Genomic DNA, 14072 nt, shown 5'->3' on the forward strand with positions numbered 1-14072 from the left:
AACCACTTCTCGAAATCTGTATATACCGGCATTGCAAAGAAGCATTCTAAAGTAAAAATGCCGTCGTATATTAGAAACTAACAAAACTGCGCATGTGCTAAATATCGTAGTAAGAATAAAAATAAAAACAAATAACAAAAAATACTGCCACAAAAATATTTCTATTACAAGAAAGAACGTTATGCATTTCGGTAAAACGACCAACAAACAAATGCCACGACCAACAAACAAATTATTAGGGCCACGACCAACAAACAAATGCTGAAATATCTAAAAAAGCTGGAAATCTACAAAGCCCACGTTAACACGGGTTGCATCAACCATAGGGACGCAGATGGTTTATCCACGGCATGGAAGTCATTTTACCGAAATGCATAACGTTCTTTCTTGTAATAGAAATATTTTTGCGGCAGTATTTTTTGTTATTTGTTTTTATTTTTATTCTTACTACGATATTTAGCGCATGCGCAGTTTTGTTAGTTTCTAATATACGACGGCATTTTTACTTTGGAATTATTTTTGAATTTTAAATATTTGTATTGCTTGGGCAAAGAAGCATGATGTCAGCATTGCATATAGGAGATGCCACACTATTTTTGATTTATTACGCAACGAAAAAGACCCCTCTAACCCGAACAAAATGCCAGGCATCTATAAAGTCCCTATCAAGGACAACAGGTTTAATAGAGATATGGTGTATATAGGATCAACCAAACAGTCAATGGAGATCAGGATAAAAGAACATAAGTTGGATATACAACACTACAAATGTAACATATTGCTCTCCACGTATGCCACGGATCCTGATATTTTGGCAGACTTTACACAAAACTAATATTCACCACCGCACAACTTGACCACCTCAAATGGTTGGAAGCAGTTGAAATTTTTAAAGCATACAAGACATCCACATTTATGAATATGTCAAGACATATGTTGAGGGACAAAATATGTCTTTTAGTGGCCTGGCAGTCTATGCTACACAATGAAAGTTAACTTTATAGAATTATTTACAGATGCTATGGGAACACATGAACATATGTTAGGATTATACAATCTCAAACATTGTGCATTTTTATGTAAAAATTATGAATTGTGATTAAAATCCATTTTAGTACGTGGATTGTTAATTTACAACGTTTTTAAACACAGCACGTGAATGAATGCACTGAGGAAATTGGACATTTGAAATTTACCTCATTCGATTAGGTTCAAAAAATTTTTTGTATTCATATTCCTTTTAGAAGATTCAGCTTGTTTTCCTGAGGAAGAACCCAGGAGGGGTTAAGAAAATGTTTGATTTCTAATTGTGAATCATATTATGCAGCAGTTAAAGGTTCTTGAAAGTTAAATTTTTTTTTTTTTTAAAAAATGCAAGATTTTAATTTCTTTATCAAATTTATTTCATCTCTTTCAAAGTAATCTCCTCTTACTACAATTCACATATACTGTCATTTTATCCAATCCTCAAAATATGCTTTAAAGTCATTTTAGTGAAACTCCTTCAGGACTTGCAGCAAATTTTGTTTTATGGTATCAATTGACTCAATAGTGACCACAAAAAAGAAATTTTATAGAGAAAATAGGAAAAAGTCACTCAGTGCTATATTAGATAAATACAGAGCTTGCAGAACCATATTTGTTGAATTTTTATCCAAAAAGTCATGAACAAGAGCATTTTGAGCACGTGCATTATTATAGTGTAAATCTGTAAGTTTTCTCTCCACAAATCAGGTTGTTTTCTACAAATTACCTCACACAAATGATACTAAACAGTCAAATAATAATTTTTGTTGACAGTTTGGCCAGTCAGAAGAAATTCACGATGCACAACACTATGACAATAAAAGAAAACAGTCAACATGATTATGATTTTTGGCTGACTTTGATGTAGTCTTTTCAGTTTTGCTTCACCTTTCAAGCACCATTCACTTGATTGTTTAGCGGTTTTGGTGTCAAAAGTATAGATCCATGTTTCATCTTCGATAATGCATTCTAAGACCTATTTGCCTTGAGAAAACATTTTCTCAGCCACTTGAACCCATTGTTTTTGGAAAAAATTTAATATTAAGTGTGTTTTGCAATCTTTATGGTAAAAAAGTTTTTTTTTTTTAAACATTATGAATCAATTTGTAATTTAAGACAACTGAAGAGGAGTAAAAAACTTGAAATGCATCGTGTGGTATAAATGGATAACCCAAGTTTGTTTATTGGTCAAGAAAACAAGAATTAAAGAAAGGGCCTTTCACTGCAACATAGAATGAAGTGAAACCTGGTTCTACACTATCAAAAAAAAAAAAAAAAAAATGAATTAATAATAAATGAAAATAAAATTAAGAATGTAGAACATTTTAAATATTTAGGCTCAACTACTGACAAGATAGGCAGTTTAAACACTGAAATTAATAGTAGAAGAAATAAAACCAGAAAAGCAATATCCATATTAAATTCTATCTTATCAAACAAACAACTATTGACAAAAACAGAAAACTCATTTCAGAAGCATGTAGTAAAATATTTTCTATTATGATATTATAAATATGGACCATAAGTAATGTAAATGAACATAATTGTTAGCAAAAAGATGGATTTTCAAGACAGTCATAACAGGGATATTGAGATTAGAAAAAGGAACAAATCCATAAATCAGAGAAAAAATAGAAATAAAGAAAAACATTATGACTGTCATCAGAAGAAAAGATGAAATGGTATTACCATGTGTAGAGGATGACAGAATAATACCAAAACTGATAGCAAACTGGGAACCAGAGGGAGAGGAGAAGCTGGCCAAATATACAATGGACAGAAAAGGCCAAGGACAGCATGGAAAGAAGAGGTCTGAGAAAAGTAGATGCAGTAGACAGAGAAAAATAGAGGATGAGAACAGGAGAAATTTTTGATGAAAATGTTAGTAATGAGGATATCTTAGAAAAAAGCATTCACATGAACATAATCATTTATCCAAAACTACACAATAATTTTGCAACATATTAAGGTTTAAAGCAAACAAAAATGTAAAAACTTAATTCTCAACTAAAACTTTTTAGTGTAGTAATAGATAGCATATGACTTTGCTAAAACATGATATCTATAGTAAATTTATTTTTTTTAAAAACACTGGTTATGACAAAAACTGATCCAAACACTTTAAAGTTTTTCACTGGTCTTATATTAAGGTTTTTGATTTGACTACAAAAAATAGTTACTAAATATGAACTTTCAATTTTTTGTAAACAATAATTCTTAGAAAGAATTTTTTTAAAATAGGAAATAAATTTACTTTAAATGAATCATAATATAGCTATTATAATAGTATTTATGATAAAAAGATCTACTGTTTTAATTATAAATAATTTAGCTAATATAATTGGTCATTTTGTAAAATTTGATTTACCTTTTGCCATAATCATGTTTTTTATATTTCTTCTAAAGATTTATTAATTTTGTTTGTAAATCTTACACACAGTTTTTAAAACAATAGTAATTTTTTTTTATTTAATTATTTAGGGCTAGAATACTTTCAGAATGTTCTTCTATTTGGATCATCCCAGGATCGTTACGTTCCATTACATTCTGCTCGTATTGAGTTATGTAAAGCAGCTTTAAAAGACACTTCACCACAAGGTTTGAACCGTAATTAAAAGTTTTATATTTCAGAAATTTTGCATTAATTTTAAGAATAAGCATTTTAAGTAAATTACAGGGAAAAGTGATTTGAGAATAATAATCTTAAGAAAAAGTTGATGCTTATAAATGATCTATCAATGTAGATCAAATTATTATTCAAATAATAAAATTGTTCTGAAATGTTGAGATCCTTTAATAATGATATATATAATATTTTTAACTACAGTATGAATGAAATTTTAGAGAAATTTATATTGATATTATTATCTTTAATATTTTACAGCTTTTATTATCCACCAAAAATTTGAATGCAGAACTTTAAAGAAAATTTCAATTTTATTTGAGTGTAAAGTTATGTACATAAGCAATTCAGCCATTGCAATTTATTAATATTAAACCAGATATCTTATAATCAGAATTATTAGGCTAAGCTTGTACTACTAATTTAATTGGTTAGCTATATAATTTGACTAAAGATAGGAAATTAGGCTACTCTCTTATATTAATATTAATAATTCAAAATTAAATAAAATTATTTAGAATTATTTAGAAGAAAAGATATCCCAGTAAAGATTACAATTAGATATTTGATTTAGTCTAAAGTTACGACTTATTTTAAAAGAATAAAAATTGTTTAAAATATAATAAATTTGTTTATTAAAAATTTTTACTTTTCTTCTTTAAATCTTTTTATTTTCAAAAATTATATAGAATTAAAACAATTTTGATTTTGAAATATAAAAGCCATACATTTCTAGCTAAGAATTATATTGGCTTTCATCACAATAAAATTGTATGAAAAATTCTATTATCATAGTTTTTCCAACACAATTGATGATTTCTTTTCACGTTGATCTTATATTTGCTTAGATAACTTTTTCTTACAAATAATTATAAAACGACTTAATTTTAAAATGCTTAATAATAATTTGAAGTTTAGACTATTTGTAAAAATATAACATTTTCGAGTCTATCTTTTAATCCTTTAACACAACCACAGAAGTAACAGTTACAATGGTTTTGAAGGTGGTTTTTATCTTTGTTAAAGAAGTTTATTCTTGAAAACCATTGTAACTGTTACTTCTGTGGTTGTGTTAAAGGATTAAAAGATAGACTCGAAAATGTTATATTATTGTGAATAGTCTAAACTTCAAATTATGAAGAAAAAATATTCTGAGTCATCATGAAAATTGTTTAATAATAATTAATTATTATTACATACCAGCTTTTCTATATATTGTTTGTAGTAAATGATGAAAGTACACTGCATTACCTGAAATGTTTATATTAGTTTATTTCATTTTACAGTGGACCCCCGATATAATGCGCATGTCAGGCGGGTGTTGTTTCCCGCCCAACATGCACAGATGGGTGTTATAAGGTGAACCACATTATACTGAGTGGCGTGGTGTAGTGCGGATCACCTCTTTACTTTAGCAATAATGTCAAGCTTTTCTTTCACACTGTAAGCTTTTCTTTTACTCAACAAGCATACAATAATTAAACACTATTCAAAATACATGCAGGAACTCAATACGTACACAATTACTCAATACGCAGTAACAATAAAATGTGCTACTTGCTAACACTGCACGGACCTGTATAAATGTGTTTGAGCTTATCGCATCGTGAATGTCGTCCACACTATAACCGAGTGCACGGTATAGTGAGCAGCACTATAACGAAGGTTGACTATTTGATTGTACTAAAAAATGATAAATGAACTATATTTGTGTCTTTGCAATTTTAATTTTCTCCCAGTTATGATGATTATGATGATTAACAGTGGCATAACTAGGTATGACTACAGTGTACTGCCTATCCAAAAGGTTGGCTGGCCTCAAGAAATTTACAAAATAATAATAATAAAAAAATTAAAAGTGAAATAAAATTAGAATTTTTAATATAAAATTTATTATATGATGTGGTTAATGCTAAATTAAAGAGCGTAAGTAGTAGTTGGTCATATGTTAATGTATTCATTTGGTTTACAATTTTTATAAAAATAAATAAGAATACCAAACTTAAATACTAAATTTATTTTGTAAGTTTTGTCATTGTGAGCAGATGAGAAGCTTGCAAAACAATTTAGTCATATTGTATAAATAAAACAATCACTAATGGACATGCATGGGGTTAGCTGAAAGCATAGCATTTCTGCAAGCTCAACCAATCAGAACACAACTTTACAGCATCTGGTTTGGGAAGTGATGAGAAATATATAGAAGAAACAGCTTATTGTATAAATAAATGCCTTGTCAATCAGCTGACAGTTTCATTCCAACAATTTACAGCATGAACAAAATAGTGATTGAATGCATTCAAGTGTAATTTTCTAAGTTAGGAGATAAAGAAATCCCAAGATAAAATATTTTTTTTTTTTTTTTAAATATAAATAGTTGTTTTGAAGAGAGGACTAACAATGCTGTTGAGTGAACAAACAAGAATGAGAGAAGTATTACTATACAAGGCAATCCATCACCATAAGTGTTGGTGATAATTGGCTCAGCTGAAGAAATTCAGAGCAAAGAAACTGGGAAACTTAGATATGGGTGTTTTTGAGAGTGGCCTATCGCTGCCTCCAATTATTTTTCAAAGAAGTCAGTTTGGAGACAGGCAGTGATTGCCCTCAGCCAAATACTATAACAAAACTCCCTTGAATATAGTGTGGGAACGCCGGGGGTAGGACGGTGTTGTGACCCCTTTTTGGCGGCGCACAGGTCGGCAAGACCCACCCCACTGTCAAGGATGGCTAAATTTATCGCGATATCCCGTTTTATCGGGATCGGTACTTAATTGTCAGGTCGAGTGGAGGAAGTGTGTGAGGTCATCGATAAGAAAACGGCAATAACCGCAGTAACAGGACAACACAGATAAGATTTATTTAGACGGTAAACAGATACAAAAGCTCTAACGCGTTCCATTCCTAACCGCGAGAGAGAGAGTTTACAAATTTAGGGGGGATCATACCTCGTCCTAGGATTAGTTGTAGGATTAGCTGTAATCGTAGGATTAATCTTCTCAGTTCCCCAGTCGTGGAGGTAAGCAGGAGGATCGGTCGGCGGCTCGTCGTCGGCGGGCTTCGGTGACTTCGTGTCTCGGCCCTCGCTTCTCGGGACGGATCCTACGGGTCGGGTGTCTTGTGCGGACCTTCAGCGACCTTGTTCTCGGCGTTCTCCCCCCCTTTTATACTCCCGGTCTCATCCGCTGCGATCACCAATCGCGACGGAGGGGATGAGTCGAGTTCCTTGACTCAGAGGTTAGATCCGGGGAGGAGGGAAGTGAGTTTGCCAGCGGAAGACTGCACATCCTTTGAATCTTGATCGCTATCTCCCGAGGGGTTTGAACAATAAAATGTAAAACGGACTGGTCGGTTTTACCTGGTCGTCACAATAGTATAAAAGACAACTCATTGCTTTGAGTGCAGACAGTTCTTAACAGGAAACATACATGATCAAAATGAAAAGTTTGTTAACACTACTTAACCAAACAATCACCTAAACAATTGGGCTTTAAATCCACTATAATTAATGATTAAATACTAAGTAATTTGGTACTAGATTTAGATGTTAGGACTCTTATCTAAATTAATAATTATTAAAATTATAATTATTAATTTAGATAATAGATGGTGCCTAATGTCTACCTCTAGTACCAAATTACTTAGTATTTAATCATTAATTATAGTGGATTTATTGCCCAATTGTTTAGGTAATCATTTGGTTGTGTGTCAGGCTTTACAATGTTTAGTATCCTTGTTAACAATTTTGCAAGTGGAAGAAATTGAATGTGGTATTAAAAAAAACATGAACAATCATTGCATCATATTTGATATATTGAGAAGTTCATATTCTATAAGCACTCTTTGGATATATACACAAACTTGTAATTCAGCATGAGCATGAAGAGGAGGTAGTGCAGGTGACTATTTGATGAAGCTGACTGATGTTATATTATCCTTCATATATCAGGGCTTATTTTTGAAGGACACCTTGGAACCAAGCTCCCAAACACTGGAAAATTTTTTGGAAATTAGTGAGATCTTTGCCAAACACAACAAAGACTATTTGGAATGAATTAACATTACTGCAGTCTTAAAATTCAAAATTAAACTGTAGATATTATATCCCAACTCAATTTTAAGGAAACAGTTAGACATATACACATGGGTTTTTTTCATTGATGGTAGATGAAGCTAGATATATCAAGGACTTTGAAGTTGAAGAATAATTTGTTTCTTAAGATGTTCCATCTTCAGAGATATCCTAGGATTGGAAAAACTCATTTTAGAGTTTTTAGATAACTGCAATATATCTGGTATACCAATCATGTCACATTTCTATGGTAGTCATCATATCAGGAAAGAATCTGTCTTTTCAAGTAAGTGAGATTTATTTCAAGCAGTTTACATCTATTGTACACCACAAGCTTGATTTAGTGGCTATTGATCATTGTGGAAAAGTTTCATAAGCACAGCTTTTTTTTCAGCACTTTGAAGCTTGTCTATTTCTCACAACTTGGTACCATGTTCATCTTTATAAGAATTGTTGACATTCTAGGCATCAGAATTGGCTGTGAAATGGAAAATTTGAGTACCACTAGATGGGATGGTCATTATGAAAACTAAAGCTGTATTTGAGCAATCATAATATACTATGATTTGGCAAAATGCAGTATTTTGACATGTGATGAGTCTGAGTCCATATTTAAATATACATTGGTTTCCACTTATTGAACTTTGGTATCTATAATATATTCAAACAATGAAAAATCCACATAGCAATATTTTTTTAAAAATCAATTGGCTGAATGATTGAATGGTTAAGCTGACAGCCTACTGCTCTGGGGATTCCAAGATCAAATCTGGATGGGTTAAAAAACCCCAGGAATTTTTAGGAGTGGTCCATCTGGATATATTGGGCCCTGTCCCTCATCATGTGGCTACCATGTTGTGGGCCTGGTCAAACCTATAATGGGCTTGCTAAAAAAGGCTTTCTTAAAGCCTTTTTTAAAGAGTTTAAAAATTAATAATAAAATTTCAATGTTTGTTTTTTCTGTTTAGTTGATATCTTTTTATTTAGAGATTTCATATATTTAGCAAATACAGTTAACTAATTAAATTTCATATCTTGTTTTTCAGACATCTCTTTAATTATAATTACCAAATTATTATTGCAAACAACAAGACTTTTTCATGACATTTCAAAAGTGCACAAAATGAACCACTGTTATATGAAAACAAGATACTGTGGCTTAAACAGAAATAAATCACCCAAATAAGTATTAAACTTTTTAAATACTTAGAAAGTTTAATGTAGATACACATATCATATTTCACAAAGATTATGTTTTTCTATACTCTTTTCACCCTTTTGAACTAAGAGGCCCATTTTTTTTATACCCTCTGAAGATTCAGCCAAGCTCACAATGGGGTGGCTGGATGGAGAGAAACTGGGACCCAACTTATCTGAGGCATACCACCTACAAAAATTCCTGCAGAGTTTTGTTCCAGACTAGATCCTGAGATAGGCTAACACCTTAACCAGACTTTAACACTGACCATCTTGGCCATCTGGCCATTAAGCTTCTAACTTTGAGATTGCGTTGAACAACTTCCAGATTTTCGATTTCTTTGGTGTTTTTTTATTTTTATTTATTTTTTCTTTTAAATCTTTATAAAATAAATAAATGGACATAATATGCATACTCATAGTTTGCAGACAGTGTTGCTAAATTTGTAAAAATCATTTGATTTTATTTTGAATTGGTATGCAATTTCTTTTTATGGTTTGGACTATTTTCAACTTTCCACACTACAAAATTACAAATTTACTTAAATATTTTATTGTGCAAGTTGTAATGTCAGTATTGTAGAAATGACAACAAAACTAAGTTACTTATATTTTATCTTTATGATTTAAAGATAAAATACACGAATTTGGATTTGTCAAGTTTTAGATCGAATTAATACTTGATCTAAAACTTGATGAATCCAAGTTCAAAATTTATACATTTTAATAGCATGATTACAAATGGTTTTTTCAACCATTAGTCTGCAAAAAATTTCCACCAGTCTGCAGAAAATTATTTGATTAAACTGAAGCGTGCATAGTTGATTACAAATGACATTTAAATAGTAATCTAGAGTTACTGTACGTACATACTTTCTTATGTTGTCTTCTATTTTTTGTTTCAATGTTATTGAAATTAGGAGGAAGGAGTGAGAGTCTGAGTTTTAAAGTAGCATATACTTTTTTGGAGGATTGCAGAGAGTAACTATGCAAAATTTGTTCAAATTGCTCAAGGTTTAGGAGTAGGGGGATGAAATCAGATGAGGAGTGAGGGTCCATGTTCTTATAGGATACCCGAAACAAATAGATAAGCTAATAAGTTTAAAAAGCCCACCAAGTGGCAAAGGGAATTGACCTTTAATAGAGCAGATAAACGACAAAGTGAGCAAATACCATGGTAAAAACATCTTTCTTCTGCATTTTCCTTTTTTATTATGAAACTAGTATATGGCCTATGTTTATCTGGAAGGAATAAGCTTTCCAATAGCAAAAGAATTTTAAAATCAGTTCAGTAGATTCCAAGATTATCTTCAGTAAACAAACAAACAATCTTGCTTTATACATTGATATATAGAATTAAATATTGATTAACAATAATACAAAGGACCTTTTGGGCAAATGTAGTCTTTTTCATGTAACATATTTATTATACAGTATTTATATACTTATAAGAAGAACTTTATACACTTATAAGTATATAAAAAGAAAAATATTAAAAGTAACAAACATGAACATTTGGAAATGGATAACAGTAAATTGTAGCTAGTTTTAGTAGTGCCATATACAGTCAAACCTGTTTTTATGTGGGGGATAGGGACCGCATTAAAAAAGACGCATTAAAAAAAAATCGCACGAAACTTCACGAATGGCTGTAAAAAATAGTTTTTGCAACACAATTAAAAAAATATTTTTTTTTATGCGGTCAACAGGGACCGCATAAAAAAAGTCTCACATAGAAAATAACTCAAGACCGTATGAAATAGAATTTATTGACAACAGATGTCAGCACTTGACTGCATCGTCTGGTCTATCGTCTGTTTTACATATTTTTGTCCAGGTGGTGTTTTGTTGACTTAAAAAGTAAATTATTTCATTTTTCGCATATTCATGCAATAATATTACTATAATAAGTGCATTTATGCTATAATAAGTTTATTTAGCTATAATAAGTCAACGTGAGACATGACAAATCGCACGAGACTAGTCGCCAACTATACCGCACAAATAAAAAATCGCACAAAAAAACCGCACAAATTAAAAATTCGCATTAAAAAAATCGCACAAATAAAAATCGCACATAAAAAGAGCGCATAAAAACAGGTTTGACTGTACTTTATAAACAAAAAGTGCCCTTGAAGATCAATTTTTATATAAAAATTACACAAATAATAATAAAAAGCAGAGGAGAAATTAATTATTTAAAATTATATTTTTCAATTTTGTGGCACCCTTACGAGAAGTTCACTGGATCGATGACTTAGTATACCGAACAAAGCCTTTATAATCCATACTAAAAGAAGTTTAATGCATACTGATTGAGAACTACTGAATTAGTAAATTAGCAAAAATATATTTATTTAACATTAGAATTTTTAAAAAATTTGATATATCATCTTTATTTCATGAATTGTACTGAAGATAGATAAATTTTCAAAAATATTTCACATGAATATGCAATAATTTTCTATTATCACAATGATCGTGATGATCTGTAACACAGCTTTTATTCTGAAAAAGGAAAATGATCAAACAAAACTACTGAAATACAGAAGAATATAATGAATATTTCGAACTTCAAAAATTCCTTAATTTCAATTGTATTTAAAAACATTATTCTATACTTTTTAAGATAGCTTTATTCTTAACTAAAACTTGATTTGAAAATGTTTATCTTTAAAGATAAATAAGAAGAATGTTCTTCCATGCAAATTAGCCTTGAAAATGATAGTCCAGTTGTTTGCTAACTAATTACACTAAATTTTATTCTTAAAGAAAGTTATGAAAAGTTAGCAAAAAATTGACATGGATGTTCCTAAGTTTATTTTATATTTTTCCAAATTAATTCAGTTTGTTCTTTTTCTTTTTAGGTGTTGCTTATCGAGAAATGGTTGCAAATCTTCTACAGCCAATAATTAGCAAACCCGATATTGTGTTCCTTCGTTACGACGTACATCACGCACTTCCCAGCAGTGCAAATTCACTCATAGGTCGGGCAGCTCACATCGCCGTCTTAGACTCTGAATTATTTATCGAGAAATTCATGGTGGTGTGTGGACTCAAGTATTTCTCGTAGATCTCAGGAAACATTAAATTTTTTTAAACGAAAAGATGGACAACAATAGGTTATTGTCAATTAGAAAGTCTAATTTCCACTTTGTGCGCAATGAATTTTTATCACATTTTGTTAATTATTGCCACAGCCTTTTTTAAATATTTGTCCATTCATCTTAGTGATACCAATATTTTCTATGTTTATTAATAACAAAAATTTTTAATTGAAAATTGAATGTTTAAAACCGTGCCATTCCACCTCTATTGTACATATTTTCATCAAATGTGCATTTTTCCACATTTCAGTCCAAGAAAACAAAATAAAGAAATGTGGTAACTGATATAGCCACAAGAAGTCTTTCATTACAATACAATCATGCAGCTCAGTTTGAATCATCTGGTTGTGGATTGTAATTTATTTATTACAAAATGTATATTACTGTCCATGTATTTTAATGTTCCTTATCTGTCCAGAAAAAGTGAAATGTGTATACGATGTTTTTTAGTATCGATTATAGAGAGAGAGATGTTAAATTTACAAAAATAATTGTTTGTATTATATCTGCTAGAAACAAATTACAAATATATTTAAACTGTTATTGTATTTTATAATAATTATAATTATCACATATCAGTCAAAAATTCACTCTTGATTAACGAAAAAATCATTTTTTACAAAATAAAATGATTTAAATTGTCTGTATTTTTAAATCAATTAAAAATTTCATTAATTATAATTAAATGTCATTACGGAAAAGTTTAAAGCTGTAATGTAGGATCCAGTTTTTGAGAAGTTTTTTTTTTATGTAAGACAAGAATCTCACTATTTTTTGTTTATTTAGAAATAATTTTTAATTAGATTTGACATTTATTTATTTGTTTGTTTAGTTATTTAAATGAATTTATTTAGAATGAAAAATTGTAAAAATCATCATCATTGTCATTACTGATGTGAGGATTACATAAAGAATTTTTATTACAGATTTTATAAAAGTTGACATTTTATGACAAATGGTACAGCAACAACTCCAACTTCTTATATGTGAAAGAAAATAATTATGGAATAAGTATATATCTTTTGGCAAAAAATTACTGTACCTTCATTTAACGTTGTTCAGATTTTGTCATTTTTTATATAATAAACGATATTATTTTGCATTAAACTGTATTAAGAATAATGAAAGTTAATCTGATTTTAAACATATCATGGCATACTTTTCTGGTTAAACTTCTTTTCCTTGAAAATTGCATTTTTATTAACAATCATTTAATATTTAAATCAAGTTAGTTTAAATATTTAATTCGTTAAATTTACCAGCAGTTTTCTAGAGACGAAGTTTGGCCATGTTTTAAACAAGAATTTTCGTAAGAGTAGTTCATTTCTGAACGAGTTTAAGTACGCGATCGAAGAATGGTTGGATTAACCATTAGGCAAAATATGCACGTGCTTAGGCATCGAGGAAGGGGCACTAAGAAATTTTTCATTGCCTGATTTACAATGAACCATATGGGACAAAACTATAAATGGTGCATCTGAAAAGTCCACAAAAAGGAACCCTCACAATAAATGGAAAAAGTCATTCAGTTCGAAAAATAATGTTTTGATTTATTATTGTTTATATATTGAATTACATATACAGTATATGGGGCACCAAAACCTTCAAGTGCTTGGGTCCCCTAAAAGTCGTAATCCGGCTTTGATGATCGTTGTTACTTCTCTTATTTTTATTTATTGATTCAGCTTCAAGACACCGAGATTATAAATGATAAAGTATCCCATTGTCATTTCGTGTCAATATCGATCCCTTTTCGTAGGAACTAACTGCCAAACGTTAGAATTTTGAATCAGCCAAAGTTCAGTTGGCTTGCAGATTCTTCGCTCGTCATAAGAGTGATTCACTTCTAAGACGGGATCCAAGTTTCAAAATAGTTATTATAGTGGAGAAGTTACTCATATCTGAAAGTTATAATGAGTTACTCATGTATAAAATAGATCCATTCGGGATCCCATTTACGCATTTTGGAACCGATCATTAATATCCAATAACCATTCATACTTGTCATTAGTAATAGGATAAAGTATATTTGAAGCTATGTGCGCTA

General features: G+C 30.3%; 1 protein-coding gene across 1 annotated transcript in view; it reads left to right on the forward strand.

Moving 5' to 3' along the window:
• LOC136975077 (protein FAM135A) overlaps positions 1-13132 on the forward strand; it is a 113447-nt gene extending 100315 nt beyond the window's left edge. Inside the window, exons 21-22 of the mRNA XM_067270074.1 lie at positions 3508-3624; positions 11786-13132. Coding sequence (XP_067126175.1) covers positions 3508-3624; positions 11786-11991 — 323 coding nt within the window. The 3' untranslated portion in view covers positions 11992-13132. The remainder of the gene's footprint in view (positions 1-3507; positions 3625-11785) is intronic.
• Positions 13133-14072: the final 940 nt, after the last annotated feature.

The sequence above is a fragment of the Centruroides vittatus genome, unplaced genomic scaffold, assembly GCF_030686945.1.
Source record: "Centruroides vittatus isolate TY-2023 unplaced genomic scaffold, ASM3068694v2 contig_364, whole genome shotgun sequence".
Taxonomy (NCBI): Eukaryota; Metazoa; Arthropoda; class Arachnida; order Scorpiones; family Buthidae; genus Centruroides; species Centruroides vittatus.